The 16,082-nt window shown below is 43.1% G+C and overlaps 1 protein-coding gene across 1 annotated transcript in view; it reads right to left on the bottom strand.

Moving 5' to 3' along the window:
- The window catches only part of SLC9A4 (solute carrier family 9 member A4), a 66,312-nt gene extending 51,642 nt beyond the window's left edge, over positions 1–14,670 (bottom strand). Inside the window, exons 1-2 of the mRNA XM_019428507.2 lie at positions 13,909–14,670; positions 8,266–8,729 (exon numbers count right to left, since the gene is read on the bottom strand). Of these exons, the coding sequence (XP_019284052.2) occupies positions 8,266–8,729; positions 13,909–14,194 (750 nt within the window). The 5' untranslated portion in view covers positions 14,195–14,670. The remainder of the gene's footprint in view (positions 1–8,265; positions 8,730–13,908) is intronic.
- Positions 14,671–16,082: the final 1,412 nt, after the last annotated feature.

The following is a 16,082-nucleotide window of genomic DNA, read 5'->3' on the forward strand; positions in this document are numbered from 1 at the left end:
CAAGCTGCTAGGAAAGAAATCATGGGGGTCACCTGGCAACTGTTTGGCAAAGTTAGGCTGGCAATGGTATGACAAGATGAGATGAGATCAGAGGAGGGCAAGGAATTCCAGCATACAGCGTCTGGAAATTTGGGATATAAGGCTAGCAACAAGCATTCATAATAAATAGGGGGGCTAACTGAATCAAAGGTAAAAGCTCTCCGTGAAAAACTGCTCCTGGGGATGGCTGGCTTGCAAAAGCAGTGGGAGGGGAACTTTTCACTCTACCTTTTGGATGCTAAGCCACATAAAATAAGTTGTATTCAGGGGCACCTGGGTGGCTCAGTGGTTAAGCACCTGACCGGCTCAGGTCATGATCTCGCAGTTTGCGGATTTGAGCCCCACGTCGGGCTCTGTGCTGCCAGCTCGGAGCCTGGAGCCTGCTTCTGATTCTGTGTCTCCCTACCTCTCTGCTCCTCCCCTGTTCATGCTGTCTCCCTCAAAAATAAATAAACATTAAAAAAAAAACCTACACCATTCTGAAGGTTGTCCTCAAAACAAGTAATTAAAAAAAAAAAAGGTTGTATTCAATAAATGACTTCCAGACAATCTGTATCTTTGTAATAAAAATGACAATGAAGAACATTAAGCACGTGGAGATCTGATAATTCACCTACAAGTCTCAAAGGAGCAAGAAGAGTCAGTAGGAGATGTGAACCCAGATGTCTGGGTCTGGGGTGTGGCTATCTCTGCTTTTATTTAAATTTTTTGTTTAATGTTTATTTATTTTTGAGACAGAGCTTGAACGGGGGAGGGGCAGAGAGAGAGGGAGACACAGAATCAGAAGCAGGCTCCAAGCCATCAGCCCAGAGCCCGATGCGGGGCTCGAACTCATGGACCGCAAGATCGTGACCTGAACCGAAGTCGGACGCTCAACCGACTGAGCCACCCAGGCGCCCCTGCTTTTAAACACTACATACAGTCCTTTCACACCATGAGTGATGAGGAAGCATAAGGTAAGCTGAGAGCAAAGTACAAGCTATCCCTCCCCGCCGCCCCCCCCCCCCCACCCCGGCCTCCTCAGGTGGGATATGTGTGACATTCCTCAGGCACTCCTGGTTGCCCAAGAACGAAGGAAAAGACAAAAAACAAATGGCTAAGCTGAGAGTCTCCATCAGTTTGTAAATACCTTGGTAATATTACAAGAAAAATGCATTCTTATCAATAGCCTAAAGTCCAAGAACTCCCTACTGTCTTAATGTTAATGCTTTGCTAGAAGGAAAAACAACCTTAGCTCGACAATAGCTAGACCTCCAGTATCCTGTGAGTCTTCTTTAGCATATGAAAACCTCTTTGGAAACTTCCCTTTTGACTTTACCTCCCCCACCCCTGTAATATATAACCAGTCATTCTTCACAACCCCAGTTCAGCTCTTTCTGCCCACAGGTACTGTCCCCGTACTTTAATAAAATCACCTTTTTGTACCAAAGATGTCTTCAAGATTTATTTCTAGGCCGTCAGCTCCGAACAACCCCACCTCTCCAAAATCTCATCAATGGGGACAACAACCCCCCTCCACACTAGGCTGTTATGAAGCTTTAATAAGGAAAATTATGTAAAGCACCATTAATGTGAATGGCCCAAGGTCTGGGCTCAGACATTTTCATTTGCCCCCCTTTACCACTCTCTCATTCACTGTGGTCCTAGAGGACAGACTCTAGCACAGCAAGATGCCAAATGAAGATATCACTAGGGAAAGGAAAGGCAGAGGGAAAGAAAGCTGGAGGGAGAGAGGGAGAGGTGAGGGACTGCATGGAGTAGCAGTCAGGAGCAGATGTGCTCTGGGGCCATCTGCCTGGGTTCAGGTCTCAGGCCTGGCTTGTACTAGCCTTTTGGACCTCTCAGATGAGTTGGAGGAGGGGGCCGTTGGGGAAAGATGGGACACAAAAGAAACCTTGGCAATATCGCCTTGTTGCTTATTCAGCAAATCGACCCAGGAGAACCAGGGAGGAACAATCTGCTTGAAGTAAGAACCATCTGCCTACAATAAATGAAGCAGTGCCATGTTTAAAACCAGGTACCTACGAACAGGGAGGCAACTACTATGCCGTGTCCATGAGCTGATATGATATAACAATAACAGCCAGGACTCACAGGGCACTCACTATACAAAAAGCTTAATATGAATTTTCCAGTGACCCTATGAGCTAAGTAATATCATCCCGATTTTACAGAAATGAGGCCCAGAGATAATCAGAATCTTTCCTGGAGCCACACCTTGGATTCGGCCAAATAAGGCAATTCTGTTTAGGAGGAAGAATGCTGGCTTCACGGCCAACTGGACCTGAGCCCAGAGTACTCATCGGTAACACATGGATTCTCTCCTATCCCTTCTGGCTCCATAAGTTGAAAACTCAGAAGGATGGGGCGCCTGGCTGGTTCAGTCCAGTCAGTAGAGCAGGCAGCTCTTGACCTTGGTGTCATGAGTTCGAGCCCCATGTTGGCTGTAGAGATTAGTTAAAAACAAAATCAGAAAGAAAGAGGAAGAAAGAAAGAAAGAAAGAAAGAAAGAAAGAAAGAAAGAAAGAAGAAAGGAAGGAAGGAAGGAAGGAAGGAAGGAAGGAAGGAAGGAAGGAAGGAAACAAGAAAACTCAAGAGGCAAGAATAAAAGGAAAAAGGTTGGAATGAGACAGTCCTGTGTGTCCATGTCCAGACTGTCCTTGGCCTGGCAGCATGCCCTTGTTCAATTTATTTTAACTTCCTTTGCTTTGTTTTCTTCATCCGTGAAATGTGTTTGTTAATTCATGCCTCATAGTAAAAAGCAACAATTTAATAAAATAGTAAGTGTCAAAGTGACCCCATGCAGGGCCTGGATATAATAGCTGCACCTCTCTTCCTGCTATGGCTTTGGCCCTGAGATTCAACCGGGGATACTAGTTATCATTTTAGAGCTATTTGGGTTTTGGCTCTGCTCCCTCTGCCTATCACGAAGGGTGTGCTCTGGTGAAATATTCAACAAGAGGGAGAAACACATGGGGCAAGAGACCTGGAGAATCAGATTCATTGGTATTTCGACAGTTCTGGAACAGCTCCTCTTTAGTAAGAAAGCAATTCTTTAGTGAATAAAGATCTGGAGAGTTGTCCTATGTAACCCGCAAATCACAGATCGCTTTCCAGATGACTCAGACTTTCTGCTGAAAGAGCATGCTTGTGACTGCTGCCCTCAGGAAGGCCCCTTCCTCAATGAAAGGGTGAGTTCAAGGCCCTTAGCTCAAAATACAACTGGACTGCATTAAATACCAGTTGCTTTCAAACTGCTTTCTAAATCTGGCCCTGGAGCTTCTCTGGTTTCACGTAGGGGCACAGAAGTGCCCGAGCACACACTTAATACTCACTGTGCTTTGGGTGACCACAGAGTGACCCAGGAGTGACGTGTGGGCAACCCCCCTGGAGCCAACACAACAGCAGCTTCGCCCATTGGAGGTCACAACAGTGCCCTCAGCAGATACTCTGGTCGGTTGAAAATTATAATTTTATTTTGAAATGATCATTTAAAAAAAAATGTCCAAGTGGAAACAATTTAACTTTGGGAAAATCAAACAACTGTCGCTGGCCAAGAAACCCCAACCAGAAACCGAGCTGTGATTGGCTTTAGATATAAATTCTAGAGAAATTTCAGGGTGAAGTCAGATTCTCAAGTTCAGAGGCAACACCAAAGAAGCAACAGAGTCCAATGTTAGAAATAGGGTGTCCTGTGAAAATTACAAGAGGTGGGATTTAGAAAGTCATTTGTGAAGGAAAGTTTGAAGAATTACCCTGGAATGGACAGTCAAGAGGTGGCTTTGATGTTATTACAGATAAGCGCTCTCAGTGGCTCGGCCAGTGATGGGGGTTACAGTAAGCAAGTAATACCAAATAACTTAGATTTAAATGAAATCAGATTATCTTTACGAGATGAAGTGTGAAATTAACACATCACGGTTCAGAGGGGCCACCTAGGAGTGGAATAGGGCCACTAACTTCATTATAACAAAACCAGAGGTATGAAAATATCTAAAGACCAAATGGTGGCGAAAGGTGATCTCAGAGCTTCATCCAGCCCAGTCTGAGGAGAGAACCACCCATGTTCTAAACGTATTATTGTTTTAGGTCAAGATACATCAGCTGCTCTCAACCTAAAGGTGAGAAACCATTAGTTCTCAAACGTTGGTAATCACCTGAGGTGTCTGTTAAAGTACAGATTCCCAGGGTCCATTCCCAGAGAGTCTGGGATGGGGTTTGGACATCTGAATATTCATCAGTCCCACCTAAGTGATTCTGAAGCACATGGCAGGAGGTCATTCCCTTGGCAGTTCCATGGGCAGTCCCAATCTCTCCTCCCAGTTTCAGACAACTTGGCTTCCTGTGGAACTTGTCCAGAAGGAAAGAATGTGTAGCCCTGATGAGTCTAGCATCTTGTTGAACAGTTAGAGATTCTCATTATGAATAAGTTAATTGATGTCTGACTTCATGTATGGTTTTTTTCTCCTTCACTTGGTGAATCCATCCTAGATATCTTGGGTTACATTTTAAGAGCCTTTTGCTCCCTGCACTATCTATTTTTTGCATAAAGTCCTCACCATAAAATATTGTGTGCCTGATGAATTAAATAACTAATGGTAAAAGGGAAAAAAAACAATGTTTGCATGATCTCTGGTTGGGCATAATCTCTGAAAGCAAGATATGAAACCCACAGTCAATAAAAGAGTACATTAGGTTTGAGCTCATAAAAATTTATAACTTTTATAGGATAAAAGATACCATAATCTAAGAAAAAAAAATTTTTATTTATTTTGAGAGAGAGAAAGAATGAGTGGAGGAGGGGCAGAGACAGAGGGGACAGAGGTTCTGAAGCTGGCCCCATGCTGACAGCAGATAGCCCAATGTGGGGCTTGAACCCACAAACCAGATCGTGATCTGAGCTAAAGTCGAATGTTTAACCCACTGAGCCACCCAGGTGCCCCTAAAAACATTTAAGTGACACAATAAGGGAAAATATTTGATTTGTATGTAATACTCAAAATTTTAAAATTTAGATAATTCAATGAGTTTCTACAAATTACTTGAAAATTAAAAAACAGCAAAGAAAAATGGATGAGATATGATACTTGCATACAATAACTGGGACATATAAAAAATTCATTATTTAAAAAAAAATTTTTTTTTAACGTTTATTTATTTTTGGGACAGGGAGAGACAGAGCATGAATGGGGGAGGGTCAGAGAGAGAGGGAGATGCAGAATCTGAAACAGGCTCCAGGCTCTGAGCTGTAAGCACAGAGCCAGACGCAGGGCTCGAACTCACGGACCGCGATATCATGACCTGAGCCGAAGTCGGATGCTTAACCTACTGAGCCACCCAGGTGCCCCCAAAAATTCATTGTTTATAAGAAATTTCAGTTTAACTGAGCGTCCTTCATGTTTTTAAAGTCTGGCCACCCTAAGAGGATATGAACTTCCAATTTACAGAATGAGAAACACTAATGATCCAAGATCGTTGCAAAGATGCTTCATATCATCATACAAATTAAAACAAACAAGATTAACCCTTTTGTGCTCATTCAATTGGAAAACATTAAGAAGAAATAACTCTTATAGACATCGAAAAAAGAAAACATGCATTTAACGTACTGTCTATGGAAATGTAAGACCATGTAGGGTTTCTGGAAAATTCTAGCAGCTATGGTATAACAACTAAAATTAAGGTCCAATATTGTGTACTACCTTGACATTTGGTAAAACGGGGAGGGTGCTGAGTGGCATAACTCCAAGTTCTGCTCCTCAGCCTGACCGCTCACTGGCCAAATAGCCCTTCCTATCAATGGGACCAGGCCCTATACTTGCTCATTCCTGAGTATCAGACGTCAGTCTCCTGACAGCCTGTGGAATGATTTGAAACAAGCCAATCACATCATCCTGGGGGAACCAGGAGGTACCTCTCTTCTTGTTACCACAAAGCCTTACTCCCATATCCCTAATTGTTCTCTCTGTTCCCAAGTGCAGCACCCATGTGGCCTTGCATGGTGTGCAATGTCCTCCTCCCCTGGGCTATGAGTGTATGTATCTAACTGTTGTCATCTGTTTATTGTTGGGTGTCACTCCTTATCCCTGGGGGAAGAATCCTTCCTTCACCAACTGGATGAGCAGCATCTTTTAAATTTTTTAAGGTACCCACTTTTTAACCCAGAAATTTCATTTCCAAGAATGTACCCTATAAAAATACTCACACAGAAACAATAATATTCATCACAATGTTGTAGTTTTCAAAAGTGAAAATTTGGTTACAACCTGAATTTCTATCATCAGGAAACGGTTAAATAACTTACCATCAATATAATCTGGGAAATACTCTATAACAAATGATATAGAATGAATTGTTATATTTAAGCAATGCATATAATATAACCCCACCCAGTTTATGCAAAATAATATCTATCTAGACACACACACATGCACGCGTGCGCTCACATATGCATATAATAAAGACAGGGAGGGTGCCTGGGTGACTTAGTTGGTTAAGCATCTGTCTCTTGATTTTGGCTCAGGTCACGATCTCACCATTCCTGAGACACGGCATAGGGTTCTGCTCTGACAGCATGGAGACTGCTTGGGATTCTCTCTCTCCTTCTCTTCCTGCCCCTTCCCCCACCTTGCATCGCATGTGCTTTCTCTCTCAAGATAAATAAATAAACATTAAAAAAAAGAAAAGACAGGGAAGGAAAATGCCAAACTGATCAAAGGGCTTGCTTAGAGAGTGAGGAGAGGGGAAAGTGGAAGCTTTTGTGTTTTTATGCTGTGTAATTTTGTACTGTTTGGAACTTCTACGATAAAAATGCATTCCTGTATCACTTATGTGGTGTGATGTAAATTTAAAGATAAGAAAAGTTAGGGGAGCCTCGGTGGCTCAGTCAGTTGAGCTTCCGACTCTTGATATCTGCTCAGGACATGATCTCAGGGTCTGGCATCAAGCCCCCCATTAGTGCAAAGCCTGCTTAAGATTCTCTCCCTCTGCTCCTCTCCCCCACTCATACAGTCTCTCTAAAATAAGTTTTGGGGTGCTTGGGTGGCTCAGTCGGTTGGCCGTCCAACTTCGGCTCAGGTCATGATCTCGTGGTTCATGAGTTCAAGCCCCGCGTCAGGCTCTGTACTGACAGCTCAGAGCCTGGAGCCTGTTTCAGATTCTGTGTCTCCCTCTCTCTCTGACCCTCTCCCATTCATGCTCTGACTCTCTCTGTCTCAAAAATAAATAAGTGTTAAAAAAAAATTAAAAAAAATAAGTTTTTAAAAAAGATAAGAAAAGCAAATCAAACTATATATAAAAGTTTCACAGTCTAGGGGAACCTGGGTGACTCAGTCGGTTAAGCATCCAACTTCGGCTCAGGTCATTATCTCGCAGTTTGTGAGTTCGAGCCCCGCGTCGGGTTCTGTGCTGACAGCTCGGTGCCTGGAGCCTCCTTCAGATTCTGTCTCCCCTTCTCTCTGTCCCTCCCCTGCTCATGCTCTGTCTCTCAAAAATAAATAAACAATTTAAAAAAAAGTTTCACAGTCTAACACCTGGTAAATGTTTGAGGTAACGTAATTAAACTAAGCAATGGGCTGACTTGCCTGAATATTCCAGCACCAAAGACGTCTTCTGGGCCTCAATGCCCTGTGTTGACAGCCTGTGAAGTTTTTCTCAGCTTCTCCCCAGAAGGAGTCCTTACACAAAAATGCCTCATTCACATATTCTGTAGGAGTCATGCAATCAAGGCTGCTAACACAATTTTGCAAATCCTTTTCAACTCCCTTCCTATCTCATCTTTTATTTAAATTCATTATTGCATGCAACATGTTAAACACAAAACAAACGAAAAGCATATGAAGGGAATGAGGATGAGGTCCAGTGAATGAGAGAAAAGAAAAATGGTAAAGTATAGATTATCCTAGTGAAAAGACCAGAAGAGGCTTTGACAACAGTTTCTTCTGGGAACCTGATTTTAACTAAAAAATGATCTGTCCTCTTCTTTTCCTCTGTTTAAAGAAGCTATTTGGTTACTGAGTGACAAGCAGCATTAGTGAGCAATTATTTATTTGTAGCAGATCCTAACAGAAGTCACCAGAACTTGGCTACACTCTATTGACCAAAGCCTATTCCTGTCCTGCCCTGACGCAGCCATGCTCAGCCTTCTCCATTTGCCCAGAGGATGGACTGCTGTCTCCAGCTTCACCTGACTCCTCATCTCCCCGGGGACATGCTTTCACATCTCACCACACTAATGCCGTCATTGAGAAGGGCCTCCCCGAAGATCATCATGTAGAGCGGCTCGTTCACACGTGCCTCCTCGAACACAGCCAGCACAGCCACAGGGTCCACAGCCGAGATCAGGCTACCAAACAGCAGGTTCTGAAGCAGGTTGACATCACTGAGGCCAAAGGCTTTGATCTGGCAGATGAGGTAGAGGGAGAGGCCAATGCCAAAAGCATTGATCAGGGCCCCCAGGCCTGCCCACCACAAAATGGAGCCAATGTTCTCAAAGAAGGGCCGGGTGGGCATGAAGTAACCACCCTCCAGGACAATGGGTGGAAGGAGATACAGGAAGTAGATGCTTGAATCCATGACAGGAGGAGATTTATGGTCAGTGCCAAAGATGATGGCGCCCACCAGAGCCCCAACGATGATGAGGAGGCAGCTTTCTGGCATAAGGCCTGGCAGTCTGTGGTAAAGATGGAAGCCTAGGGAAAAGCAGAGAACCACATTTAGATGTTTGCAAATGAGATGGCTCTGGCCACTAAGCTACCAGGAGACTGGTATACAAGAGGCCATCTAAATCCAAGCAGAGGGGACCTTGGGTAGGCTGGAGTGCATCCCTGAGCCTCAGGTCCCCATGCATAGCAGGGACTGGAAGTGTTGTGGGGGCTTTAAACAAGATCCAGTACTTAACATGCCAGGCCCGGAGCAGGTCCCAGAGTGGTCCTCAGCCAGTCGTCCCCTCTCCTGCCCCTCCCTGCTTCCCCACCTTACAGGATCCGGGAGGGCAGTGGGGGAAGAGGAGAGAAGAGAGTGGAGTTCCTTTGCATTCCTGCAAAACCCACCTTCAGGGCTCAGGCAGTCAATCACAGTCACCTAAACATCAGCTTCTTCTGAGCCTCCCTTCCCCAAACCAATAAACAAAAATTCAGTCCTTTATTTTATTTTCCTTATTTAACCTATGACCCTGCCAGCCGGTCAGCCACTTAAGTAGGAAATCAAGTCACAATCCCTGAAGCCCTGTCAACTTTGCCCCTCCTACAACCAGCTCCCTATTTCATCAGCTATGTCTCTTAGCCATGCCCCTAAAGACCAGCTCTTCCTCCCCGTTTGTACAACCACCGCCTTTTTTTGAAGGCTCCTCATTTCCCTTCCTGACTACTGCATTAGCTTCTTCTCCTATCTCACCCTCAATTCCCCAGTCCACTCTATTTCCTGCTGCCAGATGACTTTTCCAAACCACATGTATCTGATCATCTCAGTCCGCACCTAAGTCTCTGAAGGCACATAAAGCAACTCACAGATTTTTAAACTGAGGGCATTTGGGAAGCATCCTTGGGCCAAGACCAACCCACTGGGAAGCACTGTGTATAAAGTGGAGAACCAAACATGTTTATTACAATTCCAGCTGTTGGTGGAATTTCAGAAATAAGACATTAACAAATAAGAAGACAAAAGCAAGGCAATGCGTAAGTATACAGCGAAGTGTACATTGACTATTTCCACAAATATAAGAAGAGATCAGGGCACAGCAGGTCACTCTGGGGTTCTCTCCAAGTCAATATCCCTCCCACCCAACACTATCCTTATATATCCATCCTACATCACAGCCAACTACACATCTTTTCCCTGCGGTACACCTTTCTAGTTTTCGTTTACCATTAATGCTGCCTGGGTTGTCTTTTCTTCAACCTGTTTAGGTCCATCTCAGTCTTCAAACCTTTCCCAACCACTTCCCAAGGAAATCATATGTCTTCCTCTGAATTACTGTATTATTTTATCAGTATCTAACAACAATGTTCTCTATCATTTTTTGTGCATGACTTATCTCCCCTGCTCACCTCCAGACTCTTCCAACTCAGACAGAATGACATACATTTCTATATCTCCCCAACATGCTTAGCAAGGTGTCTTGCCCACAGCAGCTGGTCTATTTGCTGAAAGAATCCATAAGCGTGTAAATGAATGATTGATCAGGTTAAATGTTCACCAAAGAAGCTTTTATATGGGAAGCAGAAGTTGAACAGGCTGTTGGGGTATGACAAGGAGTTACATAGTTGGACAAAAGAATGGGAGAGATTTTAGGTGGGGAGAATTCCAGTGGAAAAGGAAAAGAGGTGGGAATGGCCCAGTCAGATAGGTCTAACATTTATCGAGGAGGTCACCTGGCTGGAGGAAATTATGAATTGGATGAATATTGGAAGAAGAGTTGGAAGATGATTTTGAGCCATATAATAGGGGGTCTTGAGTTTAAGGCTAAAGAGTGAATATTTCTCCCATAGGCCACAGAGAGCCATTGAATGTCTCCTTAGGAATTTTAAGTCCAGCCATCCAAAGAGCATGTGGGTTTCCTTGATCACAGCTTTGAATTTCATTTATTATCAGCAGGCAGGTTATTATGATAGAATGTAATTAGTATCAAGGGACAATCCAAAACCACAAGCCTATCCACTGGCTTCAAGCCAGTGGCTTGAAGTAGGCTTTAAGGCCTCCTTCAAGAGTTTGAGAGTCCTGCTCTCTCCATTTCCTAATGATAACTTTCTCTTCCTCCTTCCCACCCTCCTCCTCCCTCTATTCTTCTTCTCCTTGTCTTTTTCCTCTTCCTCCTTCTTCTCTTCTTCCTCTCCCCTCCCCCTCCTTCCTCCTTCTTCTTGTCCTCCTTCTCCTCCTTCTCCTCTTACCTCTCTTCCTCTCCCTTCTTCTCCTTCCTCTTCTTCTTCATCTTCTTCAGTTAGTGCTTATTTTAACTACACTGAACTTTTTAATATGTAAAAGAGGTGGAAGAGTCTATAGTGTGATTTTCTCAGTCCCCGTGTCTTCCCAGTTTGGTCTTGCTTCCAGGAATTGAGTTTCCTGAAATGGATCCCACATGCAACTGCCTTAAGCTACACCTACGCAGTGGTAGTAGGAAGAGGTGCCATGCACTGTAAAGTAAGGCATTGTAAAGAGAACCATCATGTGCATTTCACACAGTACAACTCTCCTCCCTTTCATGATGGACAATAGAGTCAGTCACTTTGAGAGAGTTTACAGTTCCAGGGCCCTAAATTTAAATGGCCACAAATAACAAAGTCCTGCCTGAAAGTCAAAGATGGCGCTACAATTCCATTCTGCCCAATGACTCAAGGAACACCCTTCTATAGTGTTCCAAGAGGTGGATCTAAAATAAAAGACAAACAAAAAGTCTGAGGTGATTCTGTATTATCTTTGTTCTATAATTTTGTTCTATAACACACATAGTTGGATGTTTTAAAAAAGACTGGGGGAGAGTTGTGATATTCTTCTGTCAGAGTGCCTATCAGGCAGTGCTAAATTCATCTGTTTTCCCCATTCAACTAGACCCTTGAGGCCAGGGACCATGGTCATTTCCACATATGGTATGGGCATTTAATAAATGTGTCTTGATAGAATGACTGAATGAAAGAATAAATGATAAATATAATGATTATCAATTATATTTTGATTCTAGTTTTATAATATAGAATCTAAGAAAATCTACATAGATTTCTTGCATGTTATAGTTCTATGTCATATTTTTTTGCCCCAGACACATGAGCCACCATATATAAAACTACGAGTCCAGTACTTGACATGTAAGAAATAAAAATCAATAAATGTGACCTTTTTTTCTTGTACAGTATAGAAGTAGTCTGAATCCTTAAAGACTAACAAGTTTGACATTGAACTTGAATAAGCATGATCCAACTGATAACCTACTGAAGTTATTTTTTTTTCTAAAGTATGTTGCATTCCATCAACATGAAAATCAAGATCATTTAAGCCAGTAGTCCTGTGAACAATACTGTCTTACCATCCTCTGAACTTCTAGGCATAGTGAGTGTGGACACATGAGATACTCTAAAAAACAATCTACGTTTTATGACAACATAAAACCAAGGTCAAATATATCCTTTCTGCATTGCCCTGTTTAGAGAATGTAAACCTCTTTGCCACTAGAAAATCCTTATTTGCGGGGCGCCTGGGTGGCGCAGTCGGTTAAGCGTCCGACTTCAGCCAGGTCACGATCTCGCGGTCCGTGAGTTCGAGCCCCGCGTCAGGCTCTGGGCTGATGGCTCGGAGCCTGGAGCCTGTTTCCGATTCTGTGTCTCCCTCTCTCTCTGCCCCTCCCCCGTTCATGCTCTGTCTCTCTCTGTCCCAAAAATAAATTAAAAAAAAAAAAAAAAAGAAAATCCTTATTTGCACCCAAAGAGGTCTTAGAAATAATCTCACAGCTGGGCACACAGAGACCTAGAAAGTCAAGGTGACTAGCTCGTCAGTGTCAGCTGTCATTCCTTGATTCCCAGACCTACTTCACCCATTACTGTGAAGAGGAAAGGAGTTGGGGGGAGGGGGTGGGGCAGACTCTACAGCATTGTTCACAAAGGAAAACTCAAGATCCACATAAGGTCACTTTGAATGATCTCAGCGCCCATGTGGTTGCATGAAAGGTAGTAGAACCCTAGCTCTGAACTGAGAATGTTACCCTGTTAGAAAGCCGGTTTTACTTGAGCACTTTTTAGAAATAACATGAGACCCTTTGTGTAAGTTAATGATTTGACAAATCACACAAGAGTTCTTCACACTAGCAATTTCCATTCACTCTTCAGACTTTACTAGCTCATAATGATAAGCAGTTGTGAAGGAGCATCGAGTGAATACACCAGTACCCCTGTCATCCCCAGGGAGGAATTTAGATGAATAGATGGAACCCACAGTCCTGATCCCAAGGAGTTAACTGCCAGATCCGGTGGTTCAACCCATATTTCATACCCATGCTAGAAGAAAAGGGTAAATAAGCATCAAAATGTTTCGTGGATTCTATCCCAGTAGGACAATGTATCTACCCAAATAACAAAGTTCGTAACTGAGGCAAAGGAGATGTTATGCTTAGTAAGTGAGATAACTGCATCAGTTTTCCACTTTGGAATAAGCTGGTATTAAGGAGACAAGGGGGTGGAGTTAAGGATTAAATGGTCACAGAGTGTAAAAGATCACTTTGGTTTTTGACACAGATGACCCTGATTAGAAATTAATCCATGAATTCGACTTCCTTTATTTCACAAAGGAAACCAGAGGTGCCCCACCGGCTCCATTTGGCTCAGGCATAAACTTATATCTTACTGACATGTCATCTTCTATGCCCCCATATCCCACCACTGAGTGTGGTTGTCTTGCTCCTTGCTTTCTGTCAATCTGCAAGGAGCGCATGTCACGCTTTTAAAGAATAAACAATGGGAGTCATTTATGAAGCCCACAGTTACACTGCCAAGAATGAAGGAAGAGTATTTCACAGAAGAATCATTATGTGCTCCTAAAATTTCTAAGGAGCATCATTCTGAGACCTACAGGCCTTGCTCTATTTTTTAATGCACAGAACTTGAGATTTTCATGTGCCAAATAGTCACATGGTTGTCATCCTGAAACAAGAAGAAATCAAAACAACCCGGAACCCAGAAGTATGCTCAAATTTCAAAGCACAGTCCCGAAGGATTAAATGGCTTTACACAAAGCAGTTATGGCTTCCCCTTGACTCGAAGCAACAGATTTTTTTGATGCAATAGCAGTAACAGTTAAAATGCACGTAGTTCACCAGGGGCAAGGCATTTTCACATACATTATCTCATGGGGAGAACAACTCTCACAGCCAGGTGTGCGGGGACTTACCTATTTTTGCAAGGGATGCTAGAAGTATCCAGAGGGTGACCTCATAAGGAATTTGCACATAGTCATAATCCAGTGCAAAAACAGATATCTTCTCATCTGGCTCTGAGCCTGCAGCAGCAAACCGAACGTTAGGTTCACGCTGGGCAGTGGAATTTGTGGATTCGTTCAAATCAGAAGATGCTTCAGGACACTTGAGGGCCACCAGCAATAGCAACCAGCTCCAGGGACTGAAAGGCGCAAACACTTGAAAACCCATGCTGTGGGCTTCCCCGACCCTGTATGTCATGGTGTGCCACACATCTGCAGTGAGGAGGGTTTCTAGAGAGCAGGGGCATCCACCTGGGTCAAGGGTAATATACGTACAGTCCGTGAGTCATTCCAAGAAGAGTCCGAGCATGTCATTGAGTTCTGAGTCCTTTAAAGGATTCGTGTTCAGATAACTCAGCTTCTGGCTCAAGTGCGTCAGTCATTCGGTAGACTCCTTAAAGCCCAGGTCGCCTATGTGACCTTCGTCCGATCATGATCTGAAGAGCAGCTTAGGAAGGGGAAAAACATGTCTTCATTCAAAGCTGTTTCTTCACGTCACTGCACACTGGCTTCATCTTGTGAGTGAAAATTAAAAAAAGACACCAGGGTGTCCATTCCAGATATCACTGGAGTCCTTTGGCTAAGAAAGGAGTCCTTCCCTCTCCACCAGATCCTAGTAAGGAGCTACCTGTCTGTCCTCCACCTGATCCCGCTCTCCTCCCCGAGCTCTCTCACTTGTTTTGAATGGACAGGCTGCAGGTAGCTCCTGCACTACACTTAATTATTTGCTCTGATATGACTTTTGTAATGAAATGCTTTCCTTGAGTGTTTTCCGGGGGTTACACTACTGACACCTAGTGGGCAGCCTCAATATGACACCTCGGCGTGTTTAATGATGAAATGTTTAAAGGTGGTGGTGAAATTGTCATCCACACCAGGGCATTTCTGAGAATAAGGAAGAGCTATTAATAATTATGCCAGACCATAGACGTCAGCCTGGATTGTCCTGGAGTCGTATGGTCTCTATAAATTAGGAACGAGGAAGAGGAGAAGGCAGCATACACATTACTGAACGCATGAGTAGTAATCCAAAGAAAGACAGAAGTTCCAGCTTTCCATGAATTGTATGCAGAAAAAAAAAAAAATGAACAGAAGAACAAGTTTCATGAAACACATCTAAAACCTAGTTTTAAAAAACTCCATGGCACATCCAAATTTTTCATTTTAAAGGATTTTTTTTTTTTTAATGGCCCCCTGGTTCAAAAAAAAGCAATACAACAGACTGTTTGACATTAACCTAATTTGTTACCTCTGAAAGCATCCTTATCTGAAAATGAGGAGGACAAAAATATCTAACTCATTGATTGCCTAGAAGCATTAAATAAGAGAGAACAAGCAAAGTATCTGGCACTTAATAATTGTTGGTTTTTATTATTTTTAATCACATTTCTTATTCTATATGGAAATAAGAACTCTGTTGCAATGAGGAATAGCATTCAATAGAAAATGAGAATTATTGTTCATAAACAGTCTCAACGCCTCTTCTGTATCAAACTGCAGGATGAGTTATATATATATTTGGTTCATGTTAGTGAGTGTCGATGACTCCCATCCCCCTCCCCATACTCAGCAAAGATCACTGGAAAACGGAGATAGGACATGTTGAGGAAGGCTGGCATCTAGATACAACATCTCAAGAACGCACATGTGTATTTTTTTTTTCTCTTTCCTTTGCAGTTTGGCTCTAAAAGAGATCAGATTTAGTCACTAAACTGAGACCATCATGTTGACCACAAGCAGGTCACCATATTGGGTCAATATTTTTTTTTTCAGAAAAGATGATATGCATAGCCTTGTAATGAAAAACTTCCTTGGAATAGACACCTTATCTTCTTATTCACACTTTTACTTTTGTTTTCTAAAAAAGAAATGGGAGAGGGTTTCCCATGGTGCTCCCTGCCAAGACCGAAACTAAGACTCGGAACACCTCTGTTCCTGGGCATTAATTACCTGCTTCACTCTAGGAAAGTCACTGTACCTATTTGAGCCTCAGGTTTTTTTTCATCTATAAGATGAAGATGCACAGGGCACCCGGGTGGCTCAGCCGGTTAAGTGTCCAACTCTTGGTTTGGGCTCAGATCATGATC

The sequence above is a fragment of the Panthera pardus genome, unplaced genomic scaffold (genome assembly GCF_024362965.1).
Source record: "Panthera pardus isolate Hobbes unplaced genomic scaffold, ASM2436296v1 HiC_scaffold_25, whole genome shotgun sequence".
Lineage (NCBI taxonomy): Eukaryota > Metazoa > Chordata > Mammalia > Carnivora > Felidae > Panthera > Panthera pardus.